The sequence below is a fragment of the Onychostoma macrolepis genome, chromosome 08 (assembly GCF_012432095.1).
Source record: "Onychostoma macrolepis isolate SWU-2019 chromosome 08, ASM1243209v1, whole genome shotgun sequence".
NCBI lineage: Eukaryota > Metazoa > Chordata > Actinopteri > Cypriniformes > Cyprinidae > Onychostoma > Onychostoma macrolepis.
The window spans coordinates 15,310,390-15,327,315 of NC_081162.1; the positions used below are offsets into that span (position 1 = coordinate 15,310,390).

General features: G+C 36.5%; 3 protein-coding genes across 3 annotated transcripts in view; 2 read left to right on the top strand and 1 right to left on the bottom strand.

Moving 5' to 3' along the window:
• The first annotated feature begins 1,696 nt into the window (after positions 1–1,696).
• On the top strand, positions 1,697–10,162 carry stk38a (serine/threonine kinase 38a). Its single transcript, XM_058785538.1, has 14 exons — positions 1,697–1,839; positions 2,877–3,013; positions 3,463–3,514; positions 3,696–3,818; positions 4,106–4,189; positions 4,267–4,390; positions 4,498–4,652; positions 5,000–5,102; positions 5,496–5,557; positions 5,790–5,907; positions 5,990–6,113; positions 6,337–6,432; positions 7,055–7,149; positions 7,251–10,162. The coding sequence occupies exons 2-14, from the start codon at positions 2,883–2,885 to the stop codon at positions 7,385–7,387; spliced, it is 1,404 nt and encodes a 467-aa protein (XP_058641521.1). The 5' UTR covers positions 1,697–1,839; positions 2,877–2,882; the 3' UTR covers positions 7,388–10,162.
• A 115-nt stretch (positions 10,163–10,277) lies between these two features.
• tmem81 (transmembrane protein 81) lies at positions 10,278–12,644 on the bottom strand. The gene is made up of 2 exons (XM_058785539.1): positions 12,520–12,644; positions 10,278–11,516 (listed from the first exon to the last, which is right to left on the bottom strand). Exon 2 carries the CDS (start codon positions 11,474–11,476, stop codon positions 10,694–10,696), a length of 783 nt encoding a protein of 260 aa, XP_058641522.1. The 5' UTR covers positions 11,477–11,516; positions 12,520–12,644; the 3' UTR covers positions 10,278–10,693.
• Positions 12,645–14,771: 2,127 nt separating this feature from the next.
• prex1 (phosphatidylinositol-3,4,5-trisphosphate-dependent Rac exchange factor 1) overlaps positions 14,772–16,926 on the top strand; it is a 69,783-nt gene continuing 67,628 nt past the window's right edge. Inside the window, exon 1 of the mRNA XM_058784764.1 lies at positions 14,772–15,436. Coding sequence (XP_058640747.1) covers positions 15,281–15,436 — 156 coding nt within the window. The 5' untranslated portion in view covers positions 14,772–15,280. The remainder of the gene's footprint in view (positions 15,437–16,926) is intronic.

Genomic DNA, 16,926 nt, shown 5'->3' on the forward strand with positions numbered 1-16,926 from the left:
AGCTCTTGTGTTTTTCTCCTTTTCCATCTCTCCAATCCTATTCTGCTCACAGGTGATTGGAGACGAGTTTTGTTCCCATTTTTGTTGCAGTTTGCTAATTTTTGTAAAATAGCTTCTGTTTTTGCTTTTCAGATAAAAGAGTGGTTTCAGTTTAATATGTTGCAGGCTCATTTATTGGTAATAAATAATTGATAATAAATAATATTGATAATAATAAATCATCAAAAAAATATCTATATATTGGGCTTGTTTTGGGCTTGTTTTTGAAGATGCGGTTGCTTATTTGTCTCGCGAGAGTTGGCAACTGTGGTTTCAATTCTTTTCAAACATTCAGTCCTTCACACAAACACCCTTAAACCAGAATATGTAAAATTCCAATATCACCATATTTTGTAGTAACTTATCTGTTGGACAAATAAGTGTAAAATTGCAATCTAAAAACAAAAATAATGCTTTTTAAAGCAGAAGTTAAAATCAATAAACTACAAATGAAAATAAATAAGAACAAAAGCACAGGCTTGTTTTAGGCTATTTTGATTACCCCATTACAATTACTTTAGTTAGTGGTGCTATCATAAAAATGCATTTACTTGCAGGTTTAAAATTCTACATGTCACATTTATTGTCCAACTACAAATATTTCAGCAAAATGTATATTTTAGTCAGAATTATTGAGCTCCTATTTAATTGAGCTCCGTCTGTTTGGCGCTCGTTCTGAATGAAGGCTGTGAAGTTTGCCTTTCGTTTTTTTTTTTTTTTTTGCCAAAGGCGATTTTCAAAGTGAAGTAGCTTTTGTTTATGGCGTTATTTTAATGACAAATGCGAGCGGAGAGATTCGCGCTCTCGCATTATATTAATGTGCTTTCGCGCTACAATAATGCGCTCTCGACATTTGTCATTAAAATAACGCCATATTTGTTTACCTCATCAGCAGCTGGAGGGTTGCTTGGTAACAGACCTGAGAGTGGATTGTCGAACTTGAAGATGCAATTTAAGATTTCCTAACTAGAGATAAGATTTTGCAAGATAGAATAAGAATCCCAAATCAAGTTAAGATTTGTTTCTGTAATACGAATTTACGAAAAATCCTAATTTAACATATCATATCTTCTAAATTAAGACCTAAGACAAGAAACTTTCTGTAATACGCCCCCACTGGACCACAAAACCAGTCTTAAGTAGCACGTGTATATTTGTAGCAATAGCCAAAAATACATTGTATGGGTCAAAATGATCGATTTTTCTTTTACGCCAAAAATCATTAGGAGATTAAGTAAAGATCATGTTCCATGAAGATATTTTGTACATGTCCTTCCATAAATATATAAAAACTTAATTTTTGATTAGTAATAATGCTAAGGACTTCATTTGGACAACTTTTATGGCGATTTTCTCAATATTTAGATTTTGCACCCTCAGATTCAAGATTTTCAAACAGTTGTAGCTCGGCCAAATATTGTCCTATCCTAACAAACCATACATCGTATGGAAAGCTTATTTATTCAGATGATGTATAAATCTCAATTTAAAAAAAAAAAAAAAAAAAGACACTTAATGACTGGTTTCGTGGTCCAGGGTCACATTATGAGTGTGCAGGCATACCCAAACGGGCTATTTGTATAAAGATGTATGGGTGAAATGAAGGAGAATTGTTTTAAGCAGATCAATTAATCAAAGAAAGGTTGATCAAATTTATCTAATTTTAGGAATTACGTTTTAGACGACAGAAAGGGGACTTTTGTTTTGTTCTCTTTTCCACTCAACAAGCACAAACCCGGAAGAAGGAAATAATGTCCGTCGTCGTCCACTAGCTCAAGTCAGTTTGAGGTCGAGTGGAAGGTAAGCAAACAAGTATTATTTCAAACAAACACATAGTTTACAAGTAAGTAATAGCTTGTTTTCGGTAGTTGTTTATACTTTGCCAAAGTCGCTTGTGCTCTTATTAGAAATAAAGCTGGATCTCAGCCGTTTCACACTTTGCTATGAGAGCAGATGAGTCTGAACAGACAGTTAGCGGCTGCTGCTAGCAGACTGACAGTCTTACTGAAAATAGTTCTTGTTTTTACTTTCCATGCTTTCTCTTTACGCCTGTAATTATTAGAATTTTAAGAATTTATTAGCCTTGATTTTGCTTGTAAAACTGCATAAATGTTAAATAAACAAACCCACTAAAAGCGTGGGTTTGCACTGACAAACTTTAGTGTGCGTGTTTACGGTGTTTGTTTTTCCCGTTTTTCTGTCTGAAGTCTTTCTTCATGATGGACTTTATTAGTATTAAGTGCTGATGGCATGTTTATGTCATTATGATTTTCGTTGTCAACTTGGTTTCATTTCTTTTTATTAGTCAGTCGCTTTATTCAGAGTAAAATTCCCCTTGCTGTCTGCAAACGCTTCTCTTCCAGACCTCAGTCTCGGTGACATCAGCTGTGGAAGTTGAGTCAGATGGCAAATATAGCGTTGTTTGAATTTCCAAGCAGAGTAACGCTAATGTACGTTTCCAGCCGGTGTTTAATGCTTGTTTTGGCCACGGCGCAAGAAAGGGCCAGTCAGACCTTACAGGCGTGGAATTTCTGAGAAGTGGAAGATTGAGCGTTAAAGGACTATGACTTGCAGTGTAAATGTTGTAGCTAATGTTAAATGCTGCCTTTCACTGAATACCTGCACAAGAAGCCCCTGGGAATCTGGTATTTGGGGGTCCATGGCATCTGAAAAATTACAAACCCCTCTCATAGATTAAACACAGGGAGGCATTGTATCTAACTATATCAGATTCAAAGCTCTGATTTGTGAAGTTTCAAAACAACCTGGACTATTTTTGTATCCTTTTTGGAGTTATAAACATGTCTAATTTTGTCCATTCTGATGTTCCTGTCCAGTTAACCATGGCGATGACAAGTCAGACGTCCTGCTCCTCCATGAGCAACCACACTAAGGAAAGGGTCACCATGGCTAAAGTGACGCTGGAGAATTTTTATAGCAACCTGATATCACAGCATGAGGAAAGGGAAATGAGGTGAGACCCAAAAAGGCAAAAGACTTTTTCTTTGTTTTAATAATATTTTTAGGTATAGACTTTTCCATTTTTACAGGAAGTAGCCCATGTATTGGTTAAAATAAGTGAGAAATATTTAGGATTTCTCCAATACTTTCTCTAATGTAGTTTTGAAACTGTCGCTAGTGAACAGGTTTAGCAAGTCTAAATGAATCACTAAGCATTTGGACAAATGCATGTAATTCTTCACATACTGTAGGTTTGAGTGAATATGGTGAGATAAATATCTGTCATTATCACCCATTGTTTCTTTAAGAACCTCCCAAATTCCAGGGGCCCTTTATACGGGGCCCCTCTTGAAATGATGTCAGACTAGATGACCACACCTTTCATTGGAGTGATGAAGCAATTCTGCCTCTTGGTGCTAGTGTTTCATCACATGTCTAAAAGTTTTCCTTTATCTGATACAGGCAGCAGAAATTGGAGAAGGTCATGGATCAAGAGGGACTAGGTGATGAAGAGGTGAGTGTTTCTGAAATACTGGTCTTTTTTTTCTCTTTTCTGGAATTATTTTATTTGTTTACGTTTACAAACATCTTGATCTAGATACTAGTGGTTTTGTTAAATATTGAAACACACAGAAGTTCAGAATGTAATTTCATGTGAACGGTCGATTTAATTTCTGCTTTTTCTGGTCCTGCAGAAGCGTCTCCGGCGATCTGAACATGCTAGGAAAGAGACTGAGTTTCTTCGTCTCAAACGAACACGGCTTGGATTAGAGGACTTTGAGTCACTCAAAGTGATTGGCCGAGGAGCTTTCGGAGAGGTATGAGTTTCTTTCTGTTAAAGACCTCATGAATTCAAAAAATGTTGTCGCATATATATGTTAACTGCGAGGCAGTTCGTGTATTGTATATACTCTACCATTGTATTTAAAAAAAAAAAAAAAAAAAATTAAAGTTGTAACAATATTTTACAATATTACTGTTTTTACTGAATATAAATGCAGCCTTAGTGACCATAAAAGATGTTTTCATTTAAAAAAAAAATAAATAAAACGGTAGTGTATTTTGTGATATTTTAGCATATTTAAAATCCTCTTTATTTCTCCAGGTGCGGCTAGTTCAGAAGAAGGACACAGGACATGTTTATGCCATGAAAATCTTGCGTAAGGCTGATATGCTTGAGAAAGAACAGGTGAGTCTTCACTGATGGAGTCACGTATGTCCACACATTACATTTAAGGTTCTTAAGGTCTCTGTTTTCTGTTCAAGGTTGGTCATATTCGAGCAGAAAGAGACATCCTTGTAGAGGCAGACAGTCTGTGGGTGGTGAAGATGTTCTACAGCTTTCAGGATAAAATGAACCTCTACCTCATCATGGAGTTTCTGCCTGGAGGTGAGTGCAGGATGTCAGATCATTTCAAAGAAACCTTTACAATCGAAGAGATGGTGGTAAAGCCACTCCAAAGGATGACTGATATATGCATGTGTGTGTTTGCCCAGGTGATATGATGACTCTACTGATGAAGAAAGACACTTTAACGGAGGAGGCCACACAGTTTTATATTGCTGAGACTGTGCTGGCTATTGACTCCATTCATCAGATGGGCTTCATCCACAGAGACATCAAACCAGACAATCTCCTGCTGGACTCGAGGGTAAAAAAATTAAATATATTAAACAGTTCTTGAATAGAATTATCAAACTCAATTATCTTTAGCAAAATAAAGTGTTTTTGGAGTAGATATTATTCTGATCAATTTAGGCATTTGTCACAATATTAAATTGTTAATACCAATAACAGTATCAGATAAATTTCACTTGGTACTACTGATACTGCATAAAGACTCGTATCATTACATTTATATTTTTTAGTATTGACATATGACCTCCCTATAGGTAACTGTGAACATGTGACACTCAATCTAATTGCCTAGCAGGGTCACATAGCTTTGATCTAATGAGCGATTCTCATTCACATCGCAACATCATTTTGCTCTTTCAGGGCCATGTGAAGTTGTCTGATTTTGGCCTATGCACTGGTCTGAAGAAAGCTCACCGCACAGAGTTCTACAGAAACCTTAATCACAGCCTTCCCAGCGACTTCAGTAAGACTTATCAATGTCCATAACTCCTGTCTTCAAAGTCACATGATCGTTCAGAAATCATTCTAATGTCCTGATTTTCTGCTCAAGAAACTTTTCTTATTATTATCAATATTGAAAACAGTTGTGCTGCTTAATTTTTATGAAATCCATGATTCTTTTTTTTCTGGGTTCTTCAAAACAACTGCATTTATTTGAAATAGAAATTTTTGTACCATTTATAAATGTCTTTTCAGCAGTTTAAATTTAATGCATACTTGCATAATTAATTTCTAAAAAAAAAAAAAAAAAAGAATTACTGACCTAGAACATTTTAATGTGTTGTAGATGAAATAATGAAAGAGCTGCATGGCTGATTTTGTGGCGGTAACTTTGGATTTATTTTTTTTCCTTCAGCGTTCCAGAACATGAACTCAAAGAGGAAAGCAGAAACATGGAAGCGAAACAGGAGACAGTTGGTAAGAGTTTCCTCTTGACCCAATACTGTTCTACACACAGTGGGTGGGTACAGATAGATCCAGTGTTTCAGGAAGTTATTGTGAAATGAACGTGTTCTTAATATGGTAGTTGATGATTGTAGAAGTACCATAGAAGGGTTACGGTGTACTCTTGTGTAATCCATTAGATCTCACAATGTTTTTTGTGTTGCATCAGAAGTAAAATAGTAGAAAAATTAATTGTTTTTTTCAGGCTTTCTCCACTGTTGGAACCCCTGACTACATTGCTCCAGAAGTGTTTATGCAAAATGGCTATAACAAGCTTTGTGATTGGTGGAGTTTGGGCGTCATTATGTATGAAATGCTGATAGGTGAGGTGATTTTTGGTTAATAAATAAAATAAGTTTGCTTATTTTGATATATGGCTAAAGTGTTTGTGTGGGTGTTTTTCAGGTTACCCTCCATTTTGCTCTGAGACGCCTCAGGAAACGTACAGGAAAGTGATGAACTGGCGGGAAACTTTGACATTTCCACCAGAGGTCCCAATATCAGAAAAGGCCAAGGATCTGATCCTCAGGTTTAGCCTTCATTCTCCCACTCCTTTTTATGAGGCTTTATTTTCATCTTTTTTGCTTTGATTCTATACCGTTATTTTGTACTCTATCTTAGCTATAGCTCTTCTCTCGACCCAGTGCATTTTGCTTTCATTAACCATGCTGCTAACCTGCATGTGACATATTTATTTTAAGCAGTCTGTTTTTCTTCAGTGTTCACCTAATGTTTTTGTTGTTTTCCACCAGGTTCTGCTGTGAAAGTGAACACAGGATTGGAGCCACTGGAGTGGAGGAGATCAAAACTAACCCTTTCTTTGAGGGAGTGGACTATGACCATATCAGGTAAACAGATTAAACTGGTATTGAGTAATGAAATCATCTTACTATTAATCTATAATGTCTTTTAAATAATAATTATAAATATTGATATAAATGATCTCTCTTAATATGTCACATGACCTTGTAACGTTGCATGTTTAATTCAGCACGTAGTATCCAGTTATCATTCAGGAAATGGTTTTTATTTATTTAGTTTTTTTAGTTATTTGTTTATTTTTTCGAGTTTAATCCTCTTTTGTTCTAAAATGACTTTTTGGTCAAATAATCGGATAGGAACAAAACTGTAATTTTGGGGCTTGTATTACTGCTGGTTCATTCATTATGCTACAGTTGGTAGCTCAAGTAGAGCACATTGCTTTGTGGGATACATTTTTCCATGCAGTGTGCTCTTTAAATCTGTATACTGCTTATTTAGGCAAATCTAGGTTATATGGCTATTCTATGCCTGACATTTGCACATCAAACACATTTATGCTATTATTCAAAAGTTTGGGGTCAGTAAGAATTTATTATTATTTTATTTTTTTTTTAAAGTCTCTTCTCACCAAGACTGCATTTATTTTAGTTTTCATTGTCACATGATCTTTCAGAAATATGCTGATTTGCCGCTCATTTTTTCCCCTAGGGAAAGACCAGCGGCTATTCCAATTGAGATCAAAAGCATTGACGACACCTCCAACTTTGATGAGTTTCCTGAGTCAGACATCCTACAGCCTTCAGGTTTGTTTTTAGTTAGTTGTAATGCTTTCTAAAATACACAGCATTTTTTGTGGCTTTTATGTATTTCAAAACGTCTCCTTATTCTCACTCTTTCTCTAAAGTCGCTCCTGTGTCCAACCACACTGAGGCAGATCTGAAGAGTAAAGACTGGGTGTTCATCAACTACACCTACAAGCGCTTTGAGGGGCTGACCGCACGAGGAGGCATCCCATCGTACATGAAAACTGGGAAGAGATAGGCTTCGATAGGACTTGATAACTTGCTGCACTCTTTCAGTGGTTGTTTTTCCATAAGGAGATGTTCTCCGTTGCTCCTCCTCGCATCTGAAGGATCCTACATCATCCGTTTCTTGTTTTGACTCGCCCATTTATGGATGTGGACTCCACCCGCACTCAATCCGTAGAAAGACACGTTCAAAGTTTTAACTAAGGGCTTCTTTTCCTTTAACACCTTGAATTTGCTCATTTCATCCCTGAGCTTTTCCTTTTTTACTTCTTAAGGATCTAACATTTAAGGCAATCATCTTTTAGGATGCCAGATTTTGTACATTTTGGAATGGAGATATTTTAGTACTCTGACACTGGTAAAACAAAAAACAAAAGGGCTTGAACGGAAGCTAGTTAAGCCTCCTGCACCCATAATTGATTTTAATTGTATTAGCAGAGGTGGATCATCAATTTGCTATTTCCAAGAACTAGCGTTTGTGGTAGAAGCCCCGTCTCAGCATTTTTCGTTTCCACGTCTGCTGTACACATCTGAAAACTTCCATTGTATTCAATAAGATGGATGTTTTGAAAACCTATACTTTTAAAGACTTTACTTTTCTCATCTGTTTTTGTTTTGTTTTTTCTTGTTGCGCTCACCATCCAAGATCTCAGCGACAATGGAAAACATGGGGCTTCATAAGTCAGTCTGATCTGAATGTGACTCACACAAACCCCCAGAGCTGCAGATGTTGCCTTACATTCGGATCCTTCTTATATACCAGCAGAAACATCATGAATGCATTTGCCAATCAAACCAAATTGTTCATCAACATACCAGGAAACTTTACCAGCTGATGTCAAAGACCAAGCAAACTCTAGCAAACAGACCAGTGTTTGTTTTTTTATTTAATGGGTAGTTTTAGCCACTGACTGAATCAGAAGTTGCTTGGTGCTAATGCTGTTGTTTTTCTTAATAAAGGGGCTCATTGCTGAAGTTTGGGGAACAAAGCCACATTTTTTGCATCTTGAGGAGAATAACAACACTATTCAGGGATTTGAATTTGATTGAGTCTTCCATTTTAATAGGGGGATGAAATGTTCAATGCAAAATTTTTATATTACCAAAGAGGCGCCACTTTTGATCGGCTTTATGGGCTTGACTCTTGATGTTGTTTGGTGGATGCTTTGGCTTTCATACAGCATTAATTATACTTTCTTAAGCTGTTAACATATAAACTTGTAGCAAAATATTCATTCCATAATGTTCCAATCAGTCTGCGTTATTGGAAGCTGCTTGTATCAGCATGTTGCTTGTGATGGCTGACTTTGTAAAAATCAAACAAAGGTGCAAGTCTGATTTTCAGAAGTGTGTGAGATTCCAAACAGTGAATGAGTCATATTTCTACAATCAGGACCCATATGTCTTCTTTCTGTGACCAAATTGAATGTATCTTGAAGATTAAAAGAGTCTTCTAGAAGTTGCATTCATTTAGGATTGGCTGCCCTGGAATGATCTGAGATTCACCTAAATATTTGAGTGAATGATTTGGCGACCACAGCATGACAAAGGTTTTGTATGTAGAATTGCTTGTTATATCTCGAGCTGAGCAGCTGTTGAACACAATATACTGCTAGAGGAATATTATCTCAAATAACAGATTACTGTATCCCAGAATGCTACAAATAGAAGTAGCATGAAATCGTGATTGAATGGTGTGTTTTTTTTTTATCCTTAGAGCAATATGTGACCGTCTTAGGTCTGGATGTGTATTATTATTATTATTTTTATTTTTTTTTAATATATAATAGTGGCTGGAGATTTTCGTGCTGTCTGAGAGTCGGCCTGTTGCATGTTTTTGTATGCTGGACAAGTCAAAGAGCTATGAATGAGTTAGAGAATTTGTATTTTGATTTTCTTTTCGCTGCTTTTATTTGTTTCTCTTATTCTACTATCATTGAATGGGAATATGTGAGGGTGATTTCATGCTTATCGCTTATGAATGATGGCTTGATGAAATTATACACTGTCTACAAGAAGCAGATCACAGGCTGGGCTTTGTATCTCTTGTTGCTGTATCTCTCATGCTGAAAATGATCATGAAACCAGCATGTCATTATGGTAGTCTGTCTGTTTTAAAATCTCACCTATTTTTCTGTAAGTTTCTTGCTTGCATCTTTGTCCTAATGTGAGGATATTCTCTTTGAGTGAGAAAAATGACTTTTTTTTCCTTCTCAAAGATTAATAATGCACCTTTTGCTAGTTGTAATGTCATGTATATTTAAAATACACACACACACACACGTGTCAAGTTGTTAAATACACACTGAATGACTGTTGTGGTGTTTGCTTGTAAGCGTTTGTAATTCTTTCTGCAACTTTTCTCACCTAACCAAATGTAGACTAGTCTTAAGATTTTTGGGGTCTATATTTACTTAGAGCTAAAGAAATAATTACACCAATGTGTATAAAGGAGTTTATTCACACTGGCACTAGTTCTCACAAACTCTCGGTGCAGGAGATCAACAATTTTTTCTGCTGTTAATCCAGTGCTGATGGAAGAACAGCACTCCTGCTTCTGAATGGTTTTGAATACGGTTCCAGTTTTCACTGATGTCACATTCTGCTGTGGGAGGTGGACGTTTGTCCTCTCTCTGCCTTAAGTTTGAGTTGTAGAGTGTTTGTGGATTTTTCCTGCGCTCACAGAGCACCTTTCACTGGTTTATTTGTTTGATAGAGAGTTTGTTTTTGAGGTGTGGACACACTTTGACCTGTTAAACGTCCTGAATAAAATACCAGTTCATTTAAATGAGTGTGAGGCTCTTCTGTTCCTCTTACATAGGAAAATTATGTTCCTTTAAAACATATATTATACTTTTTTTTTTTTTTAATAACAATTGTTCTCTACCGTCAACTGTTCAGTTACCAACATTCTTCAAAGTATCATCTTTTGTGCTCAACAGAAGAAAGAAACTCATGTAGGTTTGGAACAACTTTTGAGGGCGAGCAAGTGATGACCATTTATATTTTTGGGCGAACTATCCCTTTAAGGAATATTTTTAAACATCGTTTGGTGGCATCCAAATTAGGAACCTGTGACTATACTTGACCCATTGTTGATGAAGTGAACTGTTTGACCTTTTTAACACAAATGTGAATGTGAGCTTTTTTCTAAACAGTTCATTAACACCTCCGCTCTATAAATAGTACACAGATAGTTTGAACATGTTTTTCAATCCCACGCATTTGTGACTTTGTCAAACTCATTCTCAACACTTCTGTTCATCAGTGACTTAGGAATATGGGCTATTAATTTGACTTTTTAATCTTTGAAACGTTTTCAAACATTGTTCTGGGAAAGTTGAGCTGTTCTTTTTAGCGTTAATCGGTAAAAACCCCACAAGAGCAGAAGGATGAGTGCCGCCATTGCAGCAGATATGGACACGCTTATCAGCACCATGTTTCGGACAATGCTGCTGGGATATGGGTTTCCTGTGGTCGTCATGTTAGGAAACAGGCTCTCTGGGTTTTCCCAGTGAATCAGACCTTTGGCAAAGTCTAAACTCACTTCTTTTGGTGATAACACTTTCACCCCTTTATACATTCTCTTCACTCTTCGTTTGCCAGTGTCCAGTACGTCACAGCGGTATGTCCCAGAATCCTCTTCTCCGAGGGGGTCTAGTACCACCTTGTCCAGGCTCAGGGCTTCATAGCGGCTGAATAGCGAGTCATCAGATGTGATGATTCCATGGGCAAAGCGCCAAGACACCACAAATGCAAAGCGGCCCATGGCTTCCATCACTTCCTCTAAGCAGTCAAGCACCAGACGCTGACCAGCAGTTGTCGTTTGGGTCTTTAGTCCACACTGCCAGGTGTCTAGGCAGCGGATGGTCCTCATCTTGCAGGAAGTGCTGGAGATGTTTCTGTTTCCCCCAGTAGGGCAGAGCTCTTGAGTGCGGAGGCCAAGCCCGCAGGTGGCACTGCAGGGAAAGCTGCGGGTGATGACCCAGGTGCTGATCTTCTCCAATTCTTGCAGTTCAGCTTTGGTTAAATTATTACACCTGCTTGGGGAGTGCAGGAATACCCAGTGCAACAACACCAGCCAAAGTGCTGAATGAGCCATTGTGATTTTTGAAACTGAAGAGAAGCAGTGATCAGTGAAGCTGCCAGAAAATATTCAGAATGAGAATCTGTAAGCCCATGCCATTCAGGAAAATTTGAGTATATGGAATGGAATGAAACTTGATTATATGGAATGAAAGTTTGAATATATTGAATGAAAGTATGAATATATGGAATGAAACTTGAATATATTGAATGAAAGTCTGAACGTATGGAATGAAACTTGAATATATTGAATGAAACTTGAATATATTGAATGAAAGTTTGAATATATGACAATTCAGATGACTAAAACTAAATCAAAATACTATCAGAATTAACACTGTGTGAAATGTCTGAGATGATGGGATATCAAGATGATGGGATGTACACTCCAAACTGTTTGTATTGTTTGTTTGAATATCATCAGCTGTTGCCAAAATTTTTAGTTCAACATAGTATTGGAAAATTTGAGGAAATTATATTTTTAAAGTCATTCAATTCAGAAAACTATTGCTCTGATAACAAGGATATAACTAGCTACAGTATATTATTATTCATTAAATACTGTCAAATTTGCATTTTAATTCCATACACTGCAAATTTCATTCTATATATTCAGACTTTCATTCAATATATTCAAATTTCATTCCATATATTCAGACTTTCATTCTATATATTCAAACTTTTATTCTATATAGTCAGACTTTCATTCCATATATTTATACTTTCATTCAATATATTCAATCTTCAACGGCATGCCATAATATATATGTACATATACACACACACACACACACACACACACATATATATATATATATATATATACATATATATATATATATATATATATATATATATATATATATATATATATATATATATATATATACATACATACATACATACATACACACACACACACACACACACACACACATATATATATATATATATATATATATATATATATATATATATATATATGTATATATGTATATATGTATGTATGTATATGATATTTTCAGTTATCATTCAAAAACAAGAATATGTGGGTCTTACCTTAGTTGCTGTGTTCAAAAGATATGAGAAGGTAAAGATTAAAAAGGTAAAGATAAAAAGATAACCCTGAAACTTTTAAGATTCGATTCTGCATTCTCTTTATCACGTCATATTGAACGTCTGTTCAACAGTTACGTCTATCACGTGCGCTTGAATTATGGCGGGAAAGCACGTGCTTAAAAGAGAATTATGCTGTAACTGTCGGCTAAAACATGTTTATTTGTTTTAAATATTTAATTTATTTAATTTGTTAAATATTTATTCGTGTTTTTATTTACAACGTTTGTGTTCGATCTTGCCACAAGATGGCGCTCAGTCTCACAGAACGAATGCAGTGTGATTAAATGGTTTGGGTTACTGTAACGTTAGTTGTAATCAAATAGGTAATCTATTGATTATATTGTCTTTGTGTCACCTATATTCATTTAAGTTACTGGTAAAACACAATTTTTTAAGTTATGTCAAAGCATGCAGTGGCAACTCTATTAGGCTACTATGTACAGTTAGTGTGGGCAGAACTCAAGCCAAGTAAAGCAGAACCAGAGGTTACTGACACCTCTCAAATGTCAGACAGCTATGAAATGCCTGGGGCTGAAAGACTCCTGCGGGGTAATAGTGATTCAAACCAGGCCAACGAGTCATTCTTACCCTTTACCTTTTTGCCCATTCATTTGGTGGAGTCTGGTGGTTTGGTGGTCATATAAGTTGTGTGCGAGAGATAGAGAACTTAGTCTTTTGTGATGGGGTAAACAGGATGTGGACAGGCTCTGATGGCTGTTTGTCATGCTGAGGAAGCATCACCTCAAGGGCACAGACAGTACGAACAAAGACTTGACAGACCAAACAAGCATTAAAGGAGTAGGCTAGTTCAACCCCGAAGAAAATTCTGTCATCATTTACTCACCCTCACGTTCTTCCAAACCTGTATGACTTTCTTTGTTCTGTGAATTACAAAAGAACATATTTTTTTTTATTATTCTGGTTTTGGTGACTTTAGACTTTCACTGTGTGGACAAAAAACACTGAGACATTTCTCCAAATATATTTTATGTTTCACAGAAGGAAGAAAGTCATACAGATTTTGAATGACATATATGTAAATGATGACACAATTGTATGAACTATCCATTTAAACTGTAGGGATGCCACAATCATTCCATGCAGACAATGATAAATTATTATTATTTTTTACTTGTCTCACTAGAACTAGTCAAATTCAGGCCTTTAGGCCTGTAACTATTTTTAGGCCTGTAACCATTAATGAAAATCAATTTCTCATGGCTTTAATGATTAAATTAAACATATGTGAGTGTTCATGTTTAACTTCTGTGGACATAATTTAAAAAAATATCAAGTTTTTTTCCCCACTTAATCTTTGCTTACAGAAGTGTCTTGAGCTGTGTCCAAAATTAAAAACACATTTTACATAGTATGATGAATGCATGTAATATGCAATACAGATGTAGGCTACATTTGTCTTGTTGACATTGTCAAGTGGCCTACAGTTCCAGCTTTGCTACTCAGCCATTCAAACTCCTCTTCCATTGCCTCATGGGATAGTAAAGGTTACACTCTTTAGAATCTTGCCAGAAGTATTGCAGATACTTTCTGTCTACTGTTTTATGAATACTGTAAATTCGGACACACTGCTCCTTTTAAATACTCTTTTTCACCTTCTATATAGTGGGGAAGTATGCATATTTGAACGCAGCCTTTGTTAACATCACTGGCTCATATTTGTCTCAATAGTCGGCTACAAATATATTTAGATTTAGATATACTGACACCTATTGGCTTGCATGCATGCAGGTTTATGTACCACTAACTGTTGTGGTTTTACACCGAAACTGTTTGTTTGTGTCATACTATAAAAATTGGATTAATTCCTAACAAGTTTTTATTCATTATTGGTGTTTTGTGCTAGTACATGGCCAGTCATTTGATATTAACATGGTGGTGCCCATGAAGGGGCGACCCTCTCCATGTAAAAAAAAAAAAAGAAGACTGCTTTTCTAGAAAATATGTATGTCTAGACTCTAGAGTCTTCATCTCATGTTAGTGAACATCATTTTAATGATAAATCCCAAAAATGCCTTAAAATATGAAACAAACAAACAAATAAATAAATAAAATTACTGAATGCATCAGACTTGATGCCAGAGATAATAAAAAAACCTATCTTCTCACAGCACACATCTAAAGATAGCAAGGGATCAGTTTATCAGTTCATTAAACTGAAGACGTGATTGTTCAAGCGGTGCAACTTGCAGACGGTCCCTCAGCGCCAGACCCGCTTCTCTCTCTACAGCTCCCACAACCGTCTCACTTTTCATGTAGTCCACACTGAGCTCTCGTGAACTCGCTACTTCGGCTTTTACTGCACGGTTTTGTCAGTTATTTCACGGTTGTTGATCGTCTCACGTGCACTCCCATTTTTCACATCATTTCGCTCCTCTGGCCACTTTCCTTATTTATGCTGCAGGCAGTCGGTGGGCTACTTCTCTAGTTTACCTTTTTAACGGAAAGTGTTCTAATGAGATGCAAATTGCTTTGCGGTTGACTTCGATGTTGCGAGTTGCTACTTTTACAGAAGTTTCTTCAGTTTCAATATAACACTTTCCCCTGCCGCATCCTGGCGCGAGGTTGCGTGCAGCGCGCGACGGATTAAATGGATTAATTATCACATCTTCACATCAGTTTTCACACAACTGGCGTGTACTCTTGTTTGTTTGGAGGCTTCTCTCTCTAAGGGTTTTTAAAAATGAGCGAAATAAACACCGAGGAGGACAGTCAACAAGAAAACGGGGACCTCAGCAGCAGGGACTCGGACCGTCAGCTTCGCCTGAGACTGTGCGTTTTAAACGAGATATTGAACACTGAACGGGATTACGTGAGAAACTTGGCATTTCTGCAGTCGGTAAGTAGACTGGGTTCAAACACTCTGAGTGTTGCAGTTTGAGCACCTATGTGGCTGGTTACATGTTGCAGTCGCCCGGTTATTGTTACAGTTTCGTTTACAGTCTCATAAACTAGAGATAACGGGCACTGGTGAAGCTGTCAAGCTGTGTTTTTGTCACTGTACTGGCGTCAAGAAAGAGGAAGAGGGAGAAAATGTGAAACAGACAGCGTTTCTAAAACAAATTGTGTTGGCGAGGGTTTTTTTTAGTGACATTTTATAAATAACAAAACATGAAACACAAGGGACTGTTTTGTAGAGGGACTTCTTGGGGGTTTTATTAATGATGCTTTAAAAGGACTTGAATATTGTTCCTCCAAGTGGGTCTTTTAACATTCCATCATTTATTTTATTAAACACACAAAAATGACACTGTGGGTAAAACATTTAAGTAGCATATTCTGATATGATTGTTATTCTGTTATGAAATATATTTTGTTTTCTTTTAAAAATGTATCTCAAGCTGTGTTTTCACTGGAATATTGGTTTAAAACAAGTTTACAACAAATCTAATTTCAAATGCCCCTTTAAACTTTCTTACACACACTTCTGATTAAGAATAACTTTTTAATTGACTCAGTTTCTCATTTGTTGTATTTTTCTGTTCTTGGTTAGTTGGAGATGACTGAAGTGTGAACACTTTCAAACTGAGAAACAAGAGTCTGTCACTTTTACTGCTTTTTTTAGTCATTCAAACAAGCTCTAACTTAAATTAGAGTATATTTCCTGGTCATGTGCCATTTCCTTTTATAAGCTCTGTCTCATAAAATCAGCAGCGACTCATGTGAGAGTTGGGATTTACAGGGTCTTCGGGGCAATCTAGTAAATCCCCTGTAACTTTCAGAACACTTGTTTTTTTGTCTTTTGATAAGACCGGGTTGTGCTCATCAGCATACAATCCTGCTCAGCCCAGAGCATGTGTCCTATAGTAACAATCACTGACCCTCCACAGTATTTCAATGCACTGATAAAGTATCTTAGCAAGTAAAAAATAAACAGAAAATATTTGAAGTCTCCAGATAGTAATTTGGCATACTTGACATGTGTTTTCTTGCTCTGATTAGCATCAGATCAAGACATAGCATGCCTGGATTTAAGAACAGACAATCGTGAACCCATTCATATTCAAACCTTACTACATATTTTAGTGTTTTAGAACTTTAAAAAACCCTGTTATTCAGTTTTTCATGCATTCCCAAATGCATTTCTCACATTCCACACCAGCACATTTGTCCCAGTCCAAAACCTCTTGATCCTGGGATAAATTTAACAGGATCAAAGCAACTGGAGAGGTTTTACATACATGCCAATGAAGGGGTTAGCAGCCTTACAGTTATTAAACCAGTTTATAACAATCCCTCATAATCATATTGGCCTGTTAAGCTTCTGGAGTACTGTGGCTTTGTGAAGAAGCTGCCAGTTGATGACGTCGAGCCGACTGTAGCAGTTTA

Coding starts and splice junctions, on each gene's coding strand:
- stk38a (XM_058785538.1), top strand. CDS start 2,883: ATGGCGATGACAAGTCAGACGTCCTGCTCCTCCATGAGCAACCACACT. Junction 3,515..3,695: donor AGGGACTAGGTGATGAAGAG/GTGAGTGTTTCT, acceptor CTGGTCCTGCAG/AAGCGTCTCCGGCGATCTGA. Junction 4,190..4,266: donor ATATGCTTGAGAAAGAACAG/GTGAGTCTTCAC, acceptor TTTCTGTTCAAG/GTTGGTCATATTCGAGCAGA.
- tmem81 (XM_058785539.1), bottom strand. CDS start 11,476: ATGGCTCATTCAGCACTTTGGCTGGTGTTGTTGCACTGGGTATTCCTG.